General features: G+C 40.5%; 1 protein-coding gene across 3 annotated transcripts in view; it reads left to right on the top strand.

Moving 5' to 3' along the window:
• IFT52 (intraflagellar transport 52) overlaps positions 1-21,497 on the top strand; it is a 34,236-nt gene extending 12,739 nt beyond the window's left edge. For 2 of the 3 annotated variants that reach the window (XM_037012763.1, XM_017663253.3), the window contains 7 exons: positions 2,587-2,673; positions 3,858-3,926; positions 7,246-7,400; positions 16,258-16,345; positions 17,326-17,434; positions 19,374-19,519; positions 21,181-21,497. In XM_037012763.1, the coding sequence (XP_036868658.1) occupies positions 2,587-2,673; positions 3,858-3,926; positions 7,246-7,400; positions 16,258-16,345; positions 17,326-17,434; positions 19,374-19,519; positions 21,181-21,228 (702 nt within the window). In that variant the 3' untranslated portion in view covers positions 21,229-21,497. The remainder of the gene's footprint in view (positions 1-2,586; positions 2,674-3,857; positions 3,927-7,245; positions 7,401-16,257; positions 16,346-17,325; positions 17,435-19,373; positions 19,520-21,180) is intronic. The other variant, XR_005059835.1, reaches the window with a different exon arrangement.
• Positions 21,498-21,715: the final 218 nt, after the last annotated feature.

Raw genomic sequence — 21,715 nt, 5'->3', positions numbered from 1 at the left:
TCCTGTTCATATCTTGGAGACCCCATAAAATGTGGAAACAGCTGGTCCCAGAGGACACAGTCCTCCTCATTATAGCCCCGCTTATCCACTGCCTTTTAATGCATGTTTTGCTGAATTTACCTTCTTCTGTCTACCAAGGCTTAGAATTCACCAGCTGACCTCCCAGATTTTCTCCAGAGACCCAGATGTCACTGATTCCTGGCAATCCTACTTTTATTTGTGGGACCTTCAGTATTATAAGCTCTGATGTCATTTTATTAGGAAGTAAATAAATGCCTATGTTGTGTTTGAAAGATGATATTTTGACAAAATTCATGAAGCTATATTAGTAGTCTCTCCCAAACAGCTGGAAATACTTTTTTAAAACTAAAGTACTAAATGATTCAATGTGGAGGTAATTGGTTTACATAAACTGTCAGTTTATAGTCACAAAAGTAATGAGACACTATCTTAAGGGCCTCTGGTAGTATAGTCCTAGAACTATAATTATTTGATTTTTTATAACCATGCACAGAGATTTTACCTGGCTTAATCAGTAGACTTTTATGGAGCACCTGTTGGTTACAGAATTCTATGCTAAGTGTGGTGATTCATCTAGAATTTAGGAGATTATCATCTGCCCGTTGCCTAGATATTTAAAACCCATTTTCTTCTCCTAACAGCCTTTCAGTCCTGCCTTATGAACACAGTCTTTCAGAGAGATTGTTGCCTGTCACTGTTCAGTTTGTGAGATGAACCAGTGATCCCTGAGAAGGGGCCACTCTCCGTCGTCCTAGAAACCATGAATTGTGGCCAGGCTGGCACTGGGGGGTTGTGTCTCCTTGCCCAGGACCATTGCCGTCACTGAGCTCATCATGACCTTTGTGGGTCTTTGGTTTACTGGGACAGACTCTTTAATACTGAAGGAGCAAACCAGTTCTTGAGTAGTCATTTATTGACAAATGCTGGAAAAGGAAGCTGAAGATAATGGTAGAGTCTCTGTTAGGACAGAGTAAAAGGATTAAAGGAACATCCATAATTGATTTGAAGTAAGTGAGGTAGGGAAAAGGAAATACTAAAAAAAAGGAAAGCAACTAACTGGGAGCAGAAGTGAGAAGGCAAAGTCCTTTACTCTTCCCAATTTACTTATGTTGTGGATTCAAATCACAGCACTGTTCACTCACTTTCCCATTCTTTCTGTAGAATTCCACCGAATTCACTTCCTGTTCTCAGTAACTGATGTATTTTTCAATGGTCATGGTATATAGTATTTTTCCTATGAAGCATTTGCTTTTATTGGACACAAATTAAAATTTTTTTTTGCAAATTTTGTTTTATTGATGGAATTTGTGGATTTGTATTCTGGACATTTCTGGTGTAAGTGTGATTCTCTCCCAGTGCTATTGTAACTTACATGCCTGCTCCCTGTATGTGGTATTGCTAGAAAAACTGATTTCATTTGTAGTTTTAATATTGTACTGGTTTTCTCATTGCACAAGTAATATATGTTCATTGTTGAAAAATTGAAAAATACAGTTGAAAGGAAAAAAAGAATGACCTCCATTGCACTACTTGGAGGCAGCCTAGGCTGCCTTTTTTTTTTTATTGAAATAAAGTTTCTATACAATGTTATATTGGTTTCAGACTAACAACATAGTGATTCATAAATTATATACATTATGAAATGCTCACCATGATAAATGATGTTCTCTTGCTAGGCTGCTGTTTTGATCATCTTCTACTTTTTACTTGTGCCTCATTTTTGCTTATTTGTCTCACAGGCTTTAAACTAAAACAGCTGTACAATTTATAGTATACTTTTTTTTAACCTAATATTATGACAGAACATTCTCCCATGTCACTGAACACCCTTTATAATATGTAATTTAATAATTGGAAGAGGTTCCATTCTTAATTATTTTTTTCCTGTGGCTGACCATTTGCATTTATTTCTAATTTTTTGTGATCATGAATAAAATTGTGTATAGTTTTTTATATATTTCAGAATTTTTTTTGCATATGTTGACAGCTTCAACAAGAAAATGTGAAGGAACTTACTTTTCAGTGAAACCTGACCAACCTTGTTTATAGTCATTTTTCATATTAATTTTTTCATATTTATTGATCTGCTAGACAAAATACTTTGATTTTTAAAATTACTAATATTAACATTTTTCTTACTAATGAGTCATTTCTTTTGTGACTTTTTCATGCTTGTGGCATTTTTTTGTTTGGATCTTAGTTAAACACTGTTTGGTACTCATAGACTGTCTTTAAATCTTTACAGATTGCCTTTGGATTTTTTTTTCCTTTGAGATTATGATCTTTATAAGTTAACTAAGAATGGGAAAATGCTGTGAATCAAGTCATGTTGCTTTTGTTAAATTCAAATAGAAGATTTACAAGTGTCTAAAGTGAGAGGCAGTTTGGAATATCAGTGTTACTATAGTTGATATTTCTAGACCATTAGAATCCTGACGTGTATGATGGTATTTCATAGTATATAAGACAGTTTTTCACATGATTCTGATGATAAGTGTTTGGGGACTAGGATGCATGTGGTACATTTTGGGGTCTGAGTGTCTGACACTGCCTTGTTGTGGACAGAATCAAGGTGGGAAGCTGGCAGTGCTTGGCTCATGTCATATGTTCAGTGACCAATATTTGGATAAAGAAGAAAACAGCAAAATCATGGTAAGCTCTTCTCTTTCATCACATTAATGTGTAATGTGTATGATTTTTATGTCATTAAAAAAAAATACTGCTAAGTTCATCTATTCATTTAAAATCAGCTGTTGAGAGCCCATTATATGTCAGGCACTAAGAATACAAAGTGGAGTCAGGCTTAGTCCCTGCTTTGAAAAAGTTTATAGAACATTGAGAGAGAGCATGAGAGACAGAGAAATAAAGTCTGCAAGGATATGGTGAGCGTTTCTAAGCATGCCAAGTTGGGGTGGGCGCCAAACCTGGAAAAGTGGTGAGGAGCAAGACCACCAGGGCCTCACATGTAAAAGCCAGGAACCTGAACTTGCTGTGGAAAGCCATGGGGAGCTCCTGTAGAGTGCCCAGCTCACTGGGGCATAGTCAGATCTGTGTTTCAGAAAGCCCCCTGTGTCAGTCAGTCAGGTGAAATATGAGAGGAGGCAACCTGGAGCCAGTTAGGAGCCGGCGGAGTCGGCCAGCAAGAAGGGACAATGAAAGTGGTTAAGGTGGGACTGAGGGGAGGGCTGGCTGGCCGAGTGGTTTTAGGGGCTTATGAAAGGGCGGCTCACTGATTGGTGTGGGGAGTGAGAAAGGCATTGCAGTTGCTCATCCGAAAGGTGTGAAGAAACCCTGTCCAGTGAGGATGACAAGGTGTGCCCAAGCTGGATGCGCTGACTCTGGTGAGTCACATGCCAGAGGAAGAACATCCCACTGAACTTTTCAATGGTGAAACATATTATTTCAGCCTTGAGAACTGTTGTATTGAGAGATTAAGATTTGTGTCTGTGGAATCCACAGAAGTTCCAATGTCTTTAGACACATTCTGGGGAATCTAGGTATTAGTCTACTTTTTAAGTGAAGACTGATCCACATGTTAACAGGAATTGTTTTGGGAAAATCCCTATTTTGTAAACATTTTAACAAATGTGGGCTTGTGGTTAGAGGTCAGAGTGCCCTAAGTGGTAGATTTCCAATAATGAAAGTGACATTAGGGTAAGGGAAGCTTTGAAATTTTCATATGATTTCACCAAGAGAAGGGTGGCTATCCATTTTTGAATCACTCGTATTGCAACTTTCCCTTTTTCATTGTTGCTTGATTGATTTAATTCTGTAGTCCTGTCCTCGCTTTTCTCAAATAACCAAGTGTCTAATTCTGTTTATTTTTTAAAATCTAGGATGTTGTTTTCCAGTGGCTCACAACAGCAGATATCCACCTAAACCAGATTGATGCTGAGGATCCAGAGGTAGGAGATTGTGAATTATTAAAGTTTTGAAATGAAAAATAGGCCCAGCTTCTCAGCATCACTTCTAACAGTTCCAAAGGAATATGTACATTTTTTTAAGACAGATGGGAAGAAGTGATGCTTTTGGGAGAGATGAAGGCCACGTTGTGAAAAATAATAAATCAAGAAATTATATAGTTAATGATTGAATTAATTGGGGTGGGAGCCTTTCTATATATGTAATAATTGTAATTTAAAATATGCTCCCTGGCCCAAACTTTCAAAGTCAATATCTATAGAGAAATACTTCTTTCAGAAATATGAAAGCATGAAAATAAATTTTTTATTAAGAAACAGAGATCATCAGAATTTACATTTTAAACTATATTTTGTTGTCTTTAGGAATAACAGTCCTAAAGCATTATGATACTGTTTATCAGACAAGGAAGGATTAGTGAACCCGGCATTGGCATAGGAACCAATAAGCAGCATTCTGGGTCTCCCTCCGCTACTTGCCCTTGGGCCATAAGTAGGGTCCTTTTTTCACCCTGGTTTTGTCATTGGTGAAGTGGGGTCATTAACGCCTGTGCCCTCTGTCTCACAGGATGATTGTGAGGCCTAAGTGAAGAGATATAAATTTACTTAATTAAAACGTATAAAAAATGCTATATGAGACTTTTTAAAATTCTTGTGTTTATTATATATCAAGTACTGTATATCATATACTTCAACATAAATCATCTTCTTTAATCGTTACAATAGTGCTGGGAGTAGGTGGTCTTACTTTCATTTTATAGATGAGGAAACTGAAATTCTGCAAGATTGCAGGATGCTCAACTAGCAAGCAGTTGCAGAGCCAGGGCCACAATTACAGTATACATTTTCTACTGTGTAAATGTGGCTACTGTGTTTCTTCAACTCTGGAATGTCAGGAATGATTTCCTGTCTATGGGTAGCAGGAGGCAGGTCTGAAGGCAGTCAGAAATCGCATCCTGTGACCTGCTTCCGCCTTCAGCTAAGGACGTGGCCTTCCAAGGACTAACTTGGGTTAGGAAAACAGGAGAGCCTCATGTCTAAAATTTTCTTTATGTGGAAACATTAAGCATATGAATATTTTCCTTAAATTCCTCCTGCAAAGTGACATAAGCCCCCTGCAATAAAAGAATCGAGGTACAGCCAGGAATTTGCTTTTCAGATCTCACAAGACCCAACTTTGAGCAGCTGCCAATCCTTAGCATGTCAAGGGTCACAGGAGGCAGCGCTGGGAGCTGCTACATCTACCTGTTCTGTGCGGCCACCTTGCTCTTGCTGAGCTTCTGTCATTTCTGTTTTCCAGCTGAGGAAACTGAAGTCAGTAAGTTCTTCAAAGTCCCCACTTTAGATTAATACCTGGCCAGGCCATTATTAATGCCCATGTCACACTGATTCTGGAGCCTGTGCCTTTTCATCAGACCATGCAGTTTCATCTATCTTCCAGATGTGAGACCTGGTGAAAAATGCCCTTTGTATTGTAAGGCTCTGGAAAGTAAAATGCTGGATCCGGTAACATTGCAAAGTAAAAAATTCTGAGAATCCAAACTTCCTAACTGGGATTTCAGATCAAATCTTCCAGCAGAATCTGTTTCAGACAATAGCCAAGTTTCAAATGATATTTAATAAAATGGTAGCTTATCAGTGAGCTGAAGGAATTTACATAACAAGTTTTAACCTCAAAATCTGCTAGGAAGTCATGAAGACCAGTTGTCTTGGGAGCACTCATCTGTTTCCATCTGGACATCTTTTCCTGGATGTGTAGCAGGCCTCTGCAGAGATTAGAAGTGGTCTTGGGGCACTTGGGACTTATGGGCCCATTACTGGTCTCCACCATGTTCTGGGTGTGGCCTGGCTTCTTCCTGCAGTCCTGCTGGAGGGCTGAAGCCTCTAACACAGCCAGATATTGTAGGGAAGAGCATTGTTTGTTCATGCTTCTCCTTTGTTTCTTGTCTAGAAAAAAAATGTGAGTATTGGGGGAGTTTTTGACCCTTGGGATAGAGAAAAAAGTGAGCCCATGTGTTGGCTTCTTACTTCTGTAATGTTTAGGCATGTCTTAAGTGCTGGCTCTGGAGAGTGTAGAACCGTATGTTGCAGGGGACTTCAAAGGGCCCATATTTTAACTCTTACCAAGTTGGACTTGTTAGAGGTCAAGGTTAAATGCAATTCAAAGGGCAGTCAGGAATAAATAAACTTCTTGGTGCCAGTATGCATTTTTTTAAATTAAAATTTACTTTTTGAACAGGTAATGCATTCACAGTTTCTAACTGAGAAGCATACACAATGAACAGTCTTCCTTCTGTATTTGCCCAGCCCCTTTGTTTCCCTTCGCAGTGACACAGTCTTAATAGTTTCTTATATGTTCTTCCAGAGATGTTTTATACATATATAAGTGAATGTGTGTGTGTACACTCCTTCCCCTTTGTTTTATATAAATAGTACTATATACACTGTGTATATACACTGTCCAGCACCTTATTTTTTTAAATTAGCAATATGTCTTGGAGGTATTTTCATATTTATACATAAAGAGCTTTCTTCATTTTTTTTTAAGATTATTTTCCATTGTTTGTGCTGTAGTATATTTAACCAGTCTTGTGTTCATGGACATAGAGGATTTCCTGGTCTTCTACTGTTACCAGTAAAAATGGCATGTGTTATCATTAAGGGTGCTCAGCAAGGTTGGAGGTATGACCTTGGCTAGGTGAGAAGGGCTGGGATCTGCAGTCCAAGTGGAGGGGTTGTCTGCTTGGGGTCACAGGCAGTTCATATATGTAACAGGAAAAAGCAGAGTGTATGGCCCAGAGGCTGGGTGGATAGATGTTGCAGTGGGAGCTTATGGACTTTCTTTTATGATTGGTTCTGTTTTTTCACTAAAATAGAAAATATGATCATCAGCTAAAATGAAGAAAGGGAAAATTGCTTTAGATAGTTGAAGTGGCAAAAGGAAGTATTGCCTGGGAAAATGGGGAAGTGAATGAACTAGGAAGATGTAATGATTGTTGAGTTTTTAAGAACAGTTATCATGAAATTAAACAGAGACCAGTCAGCATGGTTGTGTGTTTCCCCAGCTGTGTTCATCTGAGTAACTGGAGAGTTGGCTTTAGCTGGCATTCGGGTGTGGCCACATGACTTTTGTTTCTGTTTTCACATAAAGTAGATTTAAGGTTTAGTTGTCAGTAATTCTGAACGGTGAAATCTTTTGTCAACAGAGCATAAATATTACAGATTTAGACCTAAGACACTGGAGACTAGACAGATTAAATTCTTGTTCCTTCTGTGCTGAAAGGAACCCTGTTGTGGCTTTCAGATTTCTGACTACATGATGCTTCCTGACACAGCCACCCTATCAGAGCGGCTTCGAGTGTGTCTTCAGGAGGGCGATGAGAACCCAAGAGACTTTACCACCCTCTTCGACCTCTCCATTTACCAGCTGGATACCACCTCCCTCCCCAAGGTCATCAAGTCAGTACCTGTGGTTCCCTGAGCTGCACTGCACTCCACTCTGAGTGTTTGGTTTGAAAATGCGAGCCTGGGGATGGGAGTTAAAGTATTGGCATGTTCTCAGATCTGTGATGAGATTTACAAAGATAGCTGGGAATTGGGGTGGGAGGGCTGATGCAGAAGAAAGTACCAGGAGTTATTATCCTCTCTTGTGTTCTAGGCCTCTGTATCAGCTGTTTGGGGTGACCAAATTGTTTTCGTTTGCCTGAGATTTTCCTGGTTTTACTATAGAGGGTTCCACATTACAGGAATCCCTCAGTAAACTGAGGTGGCTTGTCACCCTATGGCACCTCACAGTATTATTTCACTTTGTAGTTTCAGCAGTCCTCTGAGTTACCTGCCTTGTGCCCAGCTGAGGAACCTGAGGTTTAAAGAGGGTAAGGTGCTCTCCCAAAGTGGAACGGATTTAAAGCAAGGGCTTTACCCTGTTTTAGTGCTTTTGTTGCCTGCTTCTTGTTGTTTTCCATCCCTAATGACAGGGACAGGGACTAGGACTCACATTTTTTAGCATCTTTGGCCTGCCACATGAGAGCACAACTAGATGACAGTCTAACCTCCTACCCCTATATTTACTCTCAATTCGCAAATACTTACAGAGCTCCTCCTGTGCCAGACACTATACCTAAAGTTTATGGCTTTATGGAGGAGACACACAAAACATGTGATGCAAGGTTATTATATTAATGATAATTTGAAAGAAAAAACTGGAGGCTATGGACAAAAGGATTCTCAGTAAATTCAGGAAGATTGAAATTGTACCAACCAACTTCTCAGACAACAAAGGTATGAAACTAGAAATAACTGTGCAAAGAAAACAAAAAGTCCACAAACACATGGAGGCTTAACACCATGCTCCTAAATAATCAATGGATCAATGACCATATTAAAACAGAGATCAACCAATATATGGGGACAAATGAAAACAATAGCTTAACACCCCAACTTCTGTGGGATGCAGCGAAGGCAGTTCTAAGAGGAAAGTATATAGCAAAACCGGCATATCTCAAGAAAGAAGAATAATCCCAAATGAACAGTCTAAACTCACAATTAACATAACTAGAAAAAGAAGAAAAAATGAGGCCCAAAGTCATTAGAAAGAGGGACATAAAAAAGATCAGAGAAGAAATAAATAAAATTGCAAACAAGAAAAGAAGAGAGTCTACACACATAAACAGAATCAAAAATAAGAAAGGAAAAATCACTACAGACACCAGAAATACAAAGAATTATTAGAGAATACTATGAAAAATTGTATGCTAACAAATTGGATAACCTAGAAGAAATGGACAACTTTCTAGAAAAATTCAACCTTCCAAGACTGACCAAGGAAGAAACAGAAAATCTGAACAGACCAATTACCAGCAGTGAAAGTGAATTGGTAATCAAAAAATTACCTAAGAACAAAACTCCCAGACCAGAAGGCTTCACTGCTGAATTTTTATCAAACATTTAGCGAAGACCTAATACCCATCCTCCTTAAAGTTTTACAAAAACTAGAAGAGGAGGGAATATTTCCAAACTCATTCTGTGAAGCTAGCATCACTCTAATACCAAAACAAGGCAAAGACACCACAAAAAAAGAAAATTGCAGACCAATATCCCTGATGAACATAGATGCAAAAATACTCAACAAAATATTAGCAAACCCAATTCAAAATTACATCAAAAAGATCATATATCATAATCAAGTGGGATTTATCCCAGGGATGCAAGGATGGTACAATTTAAAAAATCCATCAACATCATATACTACATCAACAAAAAGAAGGACAAACATCACATGATCATCTCCATAGATGCTGAAAAATTCAACATTGATTCATGATAAAAACTCTCAACAAAATGGGCAAAGAAGGCAAGTACCTCAACATAATAAAGGCCATATATGACAAACCCACAGCCAACATCATACTTAACAGCAAAAAGCTGAAAGCTTTTCCTCTATGATCAGGAACAAGACAAGGATGCCCACTCTCCCCACTTCTATTCAACATAGTTCTGGAGGTCCAAGCCACGGCAATCAGACAACACAAAGAAATAAAAGGCATCCAGATTGGCAGGAAGAAGTTAAACTGGCACTGTTTGCAGATAACATAATATTGTATGTAAAAAACCCTAAAGAATCCACTCTAAAACTACTAGAACTAGTAACTGAATTCAGCAAAGTTGCAGGATCCAAAATTAATACACAGAAATCTGTTGCATTTCTATATACTAACGATGAACTAGCAGAAAGAGAAATTAGGAAAACAATTCCATTTATAATTGCATCTAAAAGAATAAAATTCCTAGGAATAAACCTAACCAAGGAGGTGAAAGACCTATACCCTGAAAACTACAAGACACTCATGAGAAATTAAAGAAGACACCAGCAAATGAAAATACATCCCATGCTCGTGGATAGGAAGAATTAATATTGTGAAAATGGCCATCTGGCCTAAAGCAATCTACAGATTGAATGCAGTTCCTATCAAAATACCAACAGTATTTTTCAGTGAACTAGAACAAATAGTTCTAAAATTCATATTGAACCACAGAAGACTTCAAATAGCCAAAGCAATCCTGAGAAGGAAGAATAAAGCAGGGAGCATTATGCTCCCCAACTTTAAGCTCTACTACAAAGCCACAGTAATCAAGATAATTTGGTACTGGCAGAAGAGCAGACCTATAGATCAAAGAAATAAAATAGAGAGTCCAGACATAAACCCACACATATATGGCCAATTAATACATGACAAAGAAGCCATGGACATACAATGGGGAAATGACCACACCTTCAACAACTGGTGTTGGCAAAACTGGACAGCTACATGTAAGAGAATGAAACTGGAGTACTGTCTAATTCCATACACAAAAGTAAACTCGAAATGGATCAAAGACCTGAATGTAAGTCATGAAACCATAAAACTCTTAGAAGAAAACATAGGCAAAAATCTCTTGAGTTTAAACATGAGCAACTTTTTCCTGAACACATCTCCTCCGGCAAGGGAAACAAAAGCAAAAATGAACAAATGGAACTACATCAAACTAAAAAGCTTCCATACAGCAAAGAACACCATCAGCAGAACAAAAAGGCATCCTACAGTGTGGGAGAATATATTTGTAAATGACATATCCGACAAGGGGTTAACATCCAAAATATATAAAGAACTCACACGCCTCAATACCCAAAAAGCAAATAACCTGATTTAAAAATGGGCAGAGGATCTGAACAGACACTTCTCTAAAGAAGAAATTCAGATGGCCAACAGGCAAACGGAAAGATGCTCCACATCACTAATCATCAGGGAAATGCAAATTAAAACCACAATAAGATATCACCTCACACGAGATATCCTATCACCAGTTAGGATGGCCAACAAGCAAAAAACAAGGAACAACAAATGCTGCTGAGGATGTGGAGAAAGGGAAACCCTCCTATACTGTTGGTGGGAATGTAAATTAGTTCAACCATTGTGGAAAGCAACATGGAAGTTCCTCAAAAAAACTAAAAATACAAATACCATTTGACCCAGGAATTCCACTCCTTGGAATTTACCTGAAGAAAACAAGATCCCTGACATAGGCCCCCCTATGTTTATCACAGCACTATTTACAATAGCCAAGACATGGAAGCAACCTAAGTCCACCAGTAGATGAATGGATAAAGATGATGTGGTACATATACACAATGGAAGAAAACAAATACCATTTGCAACAGCATGAATGGAGCTAGAGGGTATTATGCTCAGTGAAATAAGCCAGGCAGAAAAAGGCAAGTACCAAATGATTTCACTCATCTGTGGAGTACAATAATAAAGCAAAAACTGAAGGAACAAAACAGCAACAGACTCTCAGACTCCAAGAAGGGACTAGTGGTTATCAAAGAGAAACGGGTGGGGAGGGTGGGCTGGAAGGGAGGGAGAAGGTGATTAAGGGGTATTATGATTAGCACACATAATGTAGGGGAGGCAGGGGAAAGGCAGGCAGTGTAGCACAGAGAAGACAAGTAGTGACTCTATAGCATCTACTATGCTGATGGACAGTGACTGCAATGCGGTGTGGGGGGGACTTGATAATATGGGTGAATAATATCCAGAATGTTGCTCATGTGAAACCTTTATAAGATTGTATATGAATGATACCTTAATTAAAAAAGAAATTCTGTTCAGATACAGGTACCCAATGTGAAGATTACAGGTGGTTTTAAAGCAAATAAAAAAACTGGAGGTCATGGGCACAATGAAGAAAAATAATTTGATTCTGCCTAGAGCACAGAAGATCTTATGAAAGGGGGGCCCTTTTAGCCAGGCATTAACTGTTTCAGCAAACATTTCTTGCGGGCCTTGTGTCTGCCATGCCCTCAGCTGGGTTCTGCACTTTAAGGGCTGAGAAGGTTGTTAGGGGATGGGTGGGGATTTGGGGAGAGAGCAATGGCGGTGTGGCTTCTATGTAAAAAGCTCTGGACAGCACATGTACAGGGTATCCAGGCAAGAAAGTCTATTCCTAACTGCCCTTTAACTGCATTTAGCTTTGACTTCTAAAGGCCAACTTGGTAACAGTTTAAAAATCAGACCTCTGAATTTCCCTGCAATATACCATTCTACATTCTCTAGTGCTGACACTTGAGGAAACATGCCCTGAGGGTTACAGAAATAAGTCAAGGCACACAGCCAGAGGCTCAGGGCAAGGGTCACGTTTGTGAATAGGATACTAGTAAAGACCTCTAGGGGAAGGATGCCGTTGAATCTGTTTTCTCCAAAATGAATGAAAACCATTTCTTGAAGCAGTCTGTACTATTAATTGGAATAAAGGGAAAATAGAATTGAAGAAATCGGGAGCTGTTAAAGCAGAGCAGGAGGGTTGAAAGGTAAAGCTACTAAATAGTAGTAGTGGTGGTTTCAGGAGATGTTTGGGAAGAAAGAAGCCTAAGACACAGGCTGTGGAAGGCTGTGATGGCGATGTCTGAGAGACTGATTTCCCCCTTGGGAATCTGGGCCCCTGGTGATGCTGTTGCCTGGCACCAAGAAGGCAGCAAAGGGAAAGAAGAATGAGTTTGATTCCTGGTGCTCAATCTGATGTAGCTGAGAGGTTCCCCTGTGAGGATGGGCAGGTGGTACTACTGATGTAGACATGAAGAGGTGTAGATGAGGCCGTCAGGGAGCTGTGGGAAGGGCTGGGACACCCAGGGACAGCACTAGAGGGGGTATGGGCTTGAGACAGGACCTCACAGCTGCCCATGCTTAAGAGGCAGAAGAGTGCCTATGACAGGTGGGGGCAAAGCGGCCAGAGGGGCGGGAGACTGCAGTCGCTGGCAGCCAAGGGAGGAGGAAATGACGGGGAGCAGTGCAGTCTGGGGATGGGCCGGGCTTCCCTCTGCAGTTCAGGGTTTTTCTCAGAGTAGCAGAAGGTACATCCATCTCTCACTAGCGAGTTAGAGTCCAACTAGCTTCTGCCAATTTGGCCTGCTTCTGTCCTGATGTGGTTTAGACCGGCCATTTGGACCACTCTTAGGGGTTGAGTGAGGGATTGATTGGAACTGTTTATTGTTGTAGGAATCAAATAGTGGATATTGTGGAGGCTTGGGCAGCTCTTTCAATTGTGTTTGTCTTTTATTCGATAGCGAAGGGCAGTAGTTTCTTTGCTGGAACATCTTTTGAATGCAATTTCTCTTTTTTTATTTATTAAATTCAGTTAGTCTTTAATTTATGTCATCTATAGGGTGTCGCTCTAAAGTACTTCCTTTGCCCATATGGTATTTCTCGATGCCTGCAGGGTGTGAGTTGGTGGATGGGTGGATTGGGGATTGAGACATGTGGTGGTAAAAATACAGTGCCAGAGGTCAGGCCAGAGCATTCTGGAAACATATAGCTCAGCCCCATTCCACAGATTTGGATTTAGCATAGACATTTATTCTACCTCTTTCCCATACAGATCAGCTTTCTGAATTAGGTTTTCTTAGTTTTAAAGATTAGTTTCTCCACCCATCCCTCCACTGCCATCAAGTATTGACTACTAGTAGGAGGAGGATTTGGACAGATGGTGAGCTGAGTGGACAAAGACTTAATGGAATTTATTTTATTATTAATAGGGCTTCAGCACAGTCAGCTCCATCTGAGGACTAAGAACAGAAAATCATGGCTGGGTGCTGGAGGCCCAGACTTGGCAGCAAGATTCTTTGTGTGTAGGTGCTGGGACCTTTAGCTTTGAACTTTCCCTAATGACCTTTTTTTTTTTTTTTTTGGTATCATTAATATACAATTACATGAGCAACATTGTGGTTACTAGATTCCCCATTATCAAGTCCCCACCACTTACCCCATTAGTGTAATAAGATGCTATAGAATCACTACTTGTCTTCTCTGTGTTATACTGCCCTCCCCGTGCCTCCCTCAGCTACATTATGTGTGCTAATCATAATGCCCTTTTTTCCCCCTTATCCCTCCCTTCCCACACATCCTCCCCAGTCCCTTTCCCTTTAGTAACTGTTAGTTCATTCTTTTTTTTTTTATTTTGGTATCATTAATCTACAATTACATGAAGAACATTATGTTTACTAGGCTCCCCCCTTCACCAAGTCCCCCCCCACATACCCCTTCACAGTCACTGTCCATCATCGTAGTAAGATGCTGTAAAATCACTACTTGTCTTCTCTGTGTTGCACAGCCCTCCCCATGCCCCCCCCACTACACATGCTAATCGTAAGACCCCTTTCTTTTTCTCCGCCCTTCTCCCTCCCTTCCCACCCATCCTCCCCAGTCCCTTTCCCTTTGGTAATTGTTAGTCCATTCTTGGGTTCTGTGACTCTGCTGCTGTTTTGTTCTTTCAGATTTTTCTTTGTTCTTATACTCCACAGATGAGTGAAATCATTTGATACTTGTCTTTCTCAGCCTGGCTTATTTCACTGAGCATAATACCCTCTAGCTCCATCCATGTTGTTGCAAATGGTAGGATTTGTTTTCTTCTTATGGCTGAGTAATATTCCATTGTGTATATGTACCACATCTTCTTTATCCATTCATCTACTTACTAATGGACACTTAGGTTGCTTCCATTTCTCGGCTATTGTAAATAGTGCTGCGATAAACATAGGGGTGCATATGTCTTTTTCACACTGGGCTCCTGCATTCTTAGGGTAAATTCCTAGGAATGGAATTCCTGGGTCAAATGGTATTTCTATTTTTAGTTTTTTGAGGGACCTCCATATTGCTTTCCACAATGGTTGAACTAATTTACATTCCCACCAACAGTGTAGGAGGGTTCCCCTTTCTCTGCATCCTCACCAACATTTGTTGTTGTTTGTCTTTTGGGTGGTGGCCATGACCATCCTAACTGGTGTGAGGTGATATCTCATTGTGGTTTTAGTGTGCATTTATCTGATGATTAGTGATGTGAAGCATCTTTTCATATGCCTGTTGGCCATCTGAATTTCTTCTTTGGAGAAGTGTCTGTTCCCCTAATGACCTTCTGCCTTCTGGGTAGACTGAGTCATGGGGCTTCTGGTTGGCAGGGATTGGCAAGGTCTGAGTTCCAACCTTGCTTTTGTTGATTTTTAACTATGTGACCTTGGGAACGCACATTATCTTGATACCTTTGCTGTTGCTTCCATAAGAGATTATACCCACTGTTTTGAGGATTAAATAAATCTAAATGCGTAGCACAGGGTCAGGCACTATATGTGGCATGCAGTAGGTGCTCGGTGAGAGTTATTTCTCTTGCCTCCATGGGAATGTTCCGTTCACTGTAGGAAAGATTCCCACCCATCTGGGAATGGTGAACGAGGCGACAGCAATAAGCTCAGCTAATCGCCTTTCTGCAGTCAGGCCTCTCTGCTTTCTGAAATCACTTGAACATAGCAGTGGCATGAACTCTGTCTACAGCCATTGGCATTTGCTTGTTTAGCTTAATTTTGAAAGGCCACAAATGTGTGTGCAGTCTAAATTCAGTGAGTATATTTTAATTGGCCTCATTCCCAGAGGATTTCAGTTAGTTTACAAAGTTATGTACAACAAATAAGGATAAAGTGAATGTTAGAGAGAACGGAGGCACAGAGGAAGTCACGTGCAAAAAATAACGCCGGGGTAAGAGCAGCAGTCGGCTCTGTGAACACATTCCTACCACTCTCCCACTGCTGTGGCCGCTCCAGCTGCCCTGCTCTGAAAAAATACCTAACACTGTGCTCCTGGCCCTTTCCTCTGCTTCGGACACTTCTGAAGTGTCCCTATTACTTCCTCCCTCTCTCTACTCAGGGCTTCTCTGATAAGCCATACTCCCTGCCCCTTCCCTGTCTCTATCCCTCTGCTGATTTTTCTTAATGCTCATTAATACCTGACACCTTGAGTGTGTCTGTCCTCTGGGAGAATGTTAAGTCACAGGGGCCTGCCTTGGTCTCTGTTTCACTGTCACTGTACTCTAGGTAACATAGTATGTACTCAGTAATAATTTGTTGAGTGAACAAGCACACAGAAGTGTATGTGGTACATATCTGTTCAGCTGCCAGAAGCAGACTTCAGATTTGACTTGTCTCTTGATGACGAAAATAAATAAGGAAATAGTGAGTTACAAGATTCAGTGTCCATTGGGTAAAATAAAAAGCCAATTTAGAACCTTGATATACAACTTGAAAGAACTCTCTCTTTTAGTTCTCAATAAAGTCATACTGTGTGACACAATAGAGGAGATTCATGATTGTCACATTATATAAACCAACTCACTTTGTGTGTTTTCCTGCAGAAGTGCTGCACCACTTGATTTGATGGAGAAGAGCACAGTGTGATTGGGTAGCTGTGCTTTGTCAGTGTCTCATCTTGATCTCTGCTTTTTTGTCTTACTAACACAGGGCTCATGAACAGCTAAATGTGAAACATGAACCTCTCCAGCTCATCCAACCTCAGTTTGAGACACCCCTGCCAGCCCTTCAGCCAGCAGTGAGTAGGCGTGCTTGGGGGAACCTGGCCACAGAACCCCATTTGCCCTTAACTCACCAGCCGCCCCTCGTGTGGATCCTTCCATATGCCAGTGGGGCACTCCTCATGAAGTCATATTTCTCTGGTGTTAAAGGTGTACAGAGCCCAAACCCCTATTCTATAGGGACTTCCATTTGGTGTAGTTCTCAGCTGAGATGTCAGGGGCATGGACTTTTAACTACTTCCCATCTTGTGGGGCTGGAGGGTATCTATGAGAACTCGTAGGCAGAAGGAGGAAAGCCTTGTGCTACAGCTTTCCAGCAGCAGGCACTCAGATTCATAGCATGTTTCTAACAGCTCAGGGATAGTAAGGTAAATAGAAGTGATTTTTCAACATTCCAATCCAGCCTTTACTCTGCTTACTTTCAAAATTGTCTTATCCAACCATACTCTGTAATGTTATGAACCAGTTCGCTGCTTCTTGGTAGCTTAAAATTGGCCGTGGTGGAAGTATTTATATCACAGGAAATGACAAATGCTGCAGTTCAGACCTTTGGTTTTCAGAGCTGATAGTGGAACATTTATCAGCACACCACTCATTCATGCCTGCAAATTCTGGTTCCAAGTTCAGCACCTTCAACCCTAATCTATGTCTGCTTCCCCATTTTTATCCCTAAAGTAGTCATGATCAAATGAGAAACAAGTTGTATAATCAAATATTCAATACAAATAAGCCTACCAAGCCCCAAACTTTGTGTCCTTCTACGAGTTAATGGGCTCTGGTTTTCAGCTTGGTCAGTTGAGTGGTGTTTAAGAGCTGGATCTGCTTGGTTATTTACGATGAGCTTGATGTGGCCTAATGGGTGAGGACAGGAGGGGAACGGGCATTTAGGTGGTTCCTCCTAGGGAAAGGCGGAGCCGACCTCATTCCCCTTACACTTCATCGCTGTCAGTTAGGGCTTTGCATATGCTCTTTCAGGAAAGACTTTATTTCCTTTTAGGTTTTCCCTCCTAGTTTCAGGGAATTATCACCTCCTCCACTGGAGCTGTTTGACTTAGATGAGACATTCTCTTCTGAGAAGGCACGGCTTGCTCAGATTACCAATAAGTGTAAGTTTGGCTAAATTTTTGTTCATTCTTTCATGAGTTTCATTTAATTGTGAACTTCTGAGATTTTCCATGAGACAAAGTTTAGAGTTTAGGGAGAACAAAATATGAACAGGAGTATAAAATTACAGTTTTTGTTTATTTCACATAAAGGATGTTGATTGTTTCTCTTGAGGCCAGTTCGGTCAGTGAGTTAGAACACTGTACTAAGCAAAAGATAAGGTCTCAGCTTTAATCCCCATAGGTCCGTGGTTCTGAATCTTGAGTGTGATCATAGGATGAATTTTTATTCTGGCTGCCACTTAGCAAATCTAGATCAGTGGTCACAGGAGCAGTAAAATGAGATGATTCAGTCAGGGCCAGAAGAACTATAGACTTCAGATTGGAAGGGATCCTAGTCAAGTGTGCCCACCTTAACGTGTGGGTGAGAAAATGAGGCCCCAGGTCACACAGCTTCATGGTGAGTGGTACTTCTGCCTTGGCCCAGTACACCTCCTGACATGCACTGCCTTCTAGCACAGCAAATGGGCCTGCATGCATGCTCAGAAGTATATAATTCATCATCCAGTTTGAGGCCCTGGGAACCTCATCTAAGGAGATAAATGAAGATATGCAGATGATTACATTATTTATTTAATGAATAAGATATAACTTGGATAGCCTTAGTGTTCACTAGCAGCAGAGTGACAGTAAATTGTGTCACATTCACTCAGTGAGACAATATGTGTCATAAGAAAAGAGGTTTATAAAGGCCAGGGAGTGACACTGATAAAATTTAAGTGAGAATCCTAAAGGAAGAAAGTGAGATGGAAAACTGCAATACAGTAGGGATCCCGACTTCATGAATATCTGTACATGTCCAAAGACCAGAAAAGAGTATGAAAAAATGAAAACAGTTCAGTATAAAACACCTTTACTGCATCTTTGTTTTGTACCAGGCATTGTGGTAGGTGCTGGGCAATCAAAAGTTAGCAAGGTACAGTGATTAGTCTAATACAGTAATAGACCTGTGAAGAAGGATCAGATGGTTTGACCTCACACATCCATTTACCCTATAGAAATGCACACACAAAAAAAGAGAGGTACTGAACAGTCAAAAAACTGTCAATAGTCTAATAGTCCATAAGTTGGGGCATTTTTTTAAATTAAATAGAGTATTATACATCTGTTAAAAGAAAGATGTGGAATATAAGCTTTGACATGGAATATCTGGGATACAGCATTAAATGATGAAGGGAACTTACAGAACTTTTATAGTTTGATCCCATTTTTTTCACATACTGTAAAGATGTAGACATACATGGCAGTAATTACCCTAGGCAGGATCAGTGGGGAAAGAGTGAGGGTGAGAGATTTTTGCAGCTGTATGGTTTGAATATTTGATTTTAAAAATAAACTAAATTTCTATTGTAACTTTTAAATATGCATATCAGAGTGGGGGGAAAATTACACTATGGTGTAAAAAGGGCAGTAAGGCTGTCCATCCTCCATATGGAGATATGTTGTAGGTGGAATTATGGGTGATATTTTTCCTCTTCAATTTCCTTTTCTGTGATATTGCTAGAATATATGCTTTTTTAAGTACTCATATGCCCTTCTTATAATGGTCCTGTCTGCATTCAAAGAATGGTAATTTCATTTCCTACTGGTTGCTGCTGTTCTTTGTAAGGTAGGAATGCTCACTTTGGGAATAGGAGAGCCAGAACCAGTCCAGCTTTATTCCAATTAGGAGTGTCACATTTTTGTCCTAATTTATAAAGGCAGCACACCAGAGGTCTCTACAGTTTGCCACTGTTTAAGTCCTGTGGCCACATTACCTCAGGAAGAGGTGTGTGATCTTGAGAGATGTAGGCACTTGCCAGAGGTTAACTAAACTCAGTTGAGTCTGTACTTGGGGAAGGGCAGACGTCAAGGGTTAAGCTAACTACCCCACTGTGCTTAGGTACTGAAGAAGACCTGGAATTCTATGTCAGGAAGTGTGGTGACATTCTTGGAGTAACCAGTAAACTACCAAAGGACCAACAAGATGCTAAACATATCCTTGAACACATCTTCTTCCAAGTGGTGGAGTTCAAGAAATTGAACCAGGTACAGAGACTGGAAGACCCACCCAAGTGGGAGCCCTTCGAGTGGTGCTGTCACCCACCACTGGACTTCTCGAGTTCTATGCCATTCATTCATTCTTCAAGTATTTATGAAGTATCTAGTAGGTGAACAGAACAGACAACAATCCCTGCACTTAGGGAACTTACATTCTGGCTGGAAGAGGTAGTACACAGTGCACATAATATGTAAGTAAACCACACAGTGTGCTAGGAGTGGTAAGTGCTATGGTATAGACGAAGTAGAGCAGTGTAGGAGGGGTCAAGTGTGTTTACTGTGGCCAGATTAAATAGGGTGGTCAGGGTATGCCTCACTACAAAGCTGATACTGGAGCAGACTGAAGGTGTTGAGGGACTTAGCCACGCAGATAGCTGAGGAATGAGTGTCTCAAGCAGAGGAAAGACCTGTGCAGAGTCCCTAAGGCTGGACTTTGCCTGGCATGTCTGAGCAACAGCAGTGATGCCAGTGTGTCAGAACTGAGCAAAAGACAGGGCCAGCAGGACATGAGGTCAGCACTTTATGTTAGAAATCGTCTTTCTCTGGACTCAAGACCCAGAACTTGGAAATTATGGCTGGCCTTCATTCTCGCTATCCCTTGAGAGAATTTCTAAAATTAAATGCCCATCACTGTTGGTAAATGGGCATTCATACACTACTGATGGGAGATTAAATTGGGTCCTACTTTTCTGGAGATGTTTTTTATAGTATCATTGAAAAGCCTTAAAAATGTGTATACTTCTGACACAGCAATGCTAATCCTAAGAATTTGTCTCAGTAATATAAACCTGAATGTGTACAGATTTTCAACCAGGGTGCTCAGTGCACCACTGTTCCAAAAGAAGAAAAATTTTGATCTGTAGGGAACTGGTTAAGTACCTAGGGTGCATCCATAAGATTAAAAATGTTTAGAAGAATGTTCAAGGACTTGGAAAGACTTCCTGATACGGTAAGTGATGTGGGGGGAAGGGCTATAAAAGAGTATAAAGAGAGTCCATTTTTCCTTACTATATATATAATATTTATTTTATATACACACTTCAGGTTTTAGATGCTAAGTGGAAAGACAAGTTAGGGCTTGAGCGTCTACTGGCAGGGGGCTGTGGCTGTGCTGGATACTCCCACTCTATGCCTCGTATGTGCCAAGAATGGTGCTAGGTGTCCTGGTTACAGCTGTGAACAGGATGAATGCATGCTTGCTGTCTCTCTGAGCCACATGCAGTGGGGGAGACAGGAATATATGAACAATTACAGCGCTCTGAGATAAGGAACCCGGAGGCAAGGTATGACAGAGCTGCTGAGCACTGAAAGGTGGGATGGGGGTTTGGGTAGATTCCTAACAGTCTTTACCCCGGTGGCAAAGCAGGGACAGGCCCCCAAGGCCAAGGTAGGAAGTCTGGTGTATTGTTTGTATCAGTGCCTTCCACTGACTTTGCTTCCCACACAATACGGGTGGTGGTGGGCAGAGGTCCAAAGTCTTAATAGTGAATATTTGATCCTTGGGCTGGATTCAGCCTTAAAGCCAGAGATTACCTGTGTGTTCCAATTAATGATACTTCGAAATCTCTAATCCAAGTTAAAACACCAAAGGGTTCACATTTCAGGCTTTGTACCACAGTACTAAAATTCTGTCTTTTTCCTTCACCCAGGAACATGATATTGATACAAGTGAAACAGCATTTCAGAGCAAGTCTTGAGGACCATACCTCTTGAAGCATTTTCTGCCTCCTAATTCTCAAAGAAACTATTTTTGAATTGTTCCTCAACTCCTTAGCAAAATTGTCTATGGACTCCTTGATGAACCATAGGTCTGTGCATCCTGAGTAGTGCACAGATAGGTGTAACGTTTCTATCTTACAAGGTACTTATGTAAGATACGTTCCATTTTGTAAATTAAATCTGACTGAATTTGTACTTTTAGAATTTATGAAACAGTCTTTCATTGAAGTCTTTTCTTTCAACTCCAGTTCTGGATTTGAGTCTCTTTTATCAAAGACATAAGTAATTCTTAAGTTTATGAATGGACTAGTTCGAAAGAATATGAAGAACCCATACAGTCTGTTTGCCCCACTGTACCTCATGAAAAAGGTAAATAGCAGATAAAATACCTTCCTTATGTAGATCACTCACCCCTTTGTTTCCCAGCTACCCACACAACACAACTAGTTGAAGGCTATTTGTCCC

This window comes from Manis javanica, chromosome 5, assembly GCF_040802235.1.
Source record: "Manis javanica isolate MJ-LG chromosome 5, MJ_LKY, whole genome shotgun sequence".
NCBI classification, from domain to species: Eukaryota; Metazoa; Chordata; class Mammalia; order Pholidota; family Manidae; genus Manis; species Manis javanica.
This window is presented reverse-complemented; position numbering and strand designations above follow the sequence as displayed.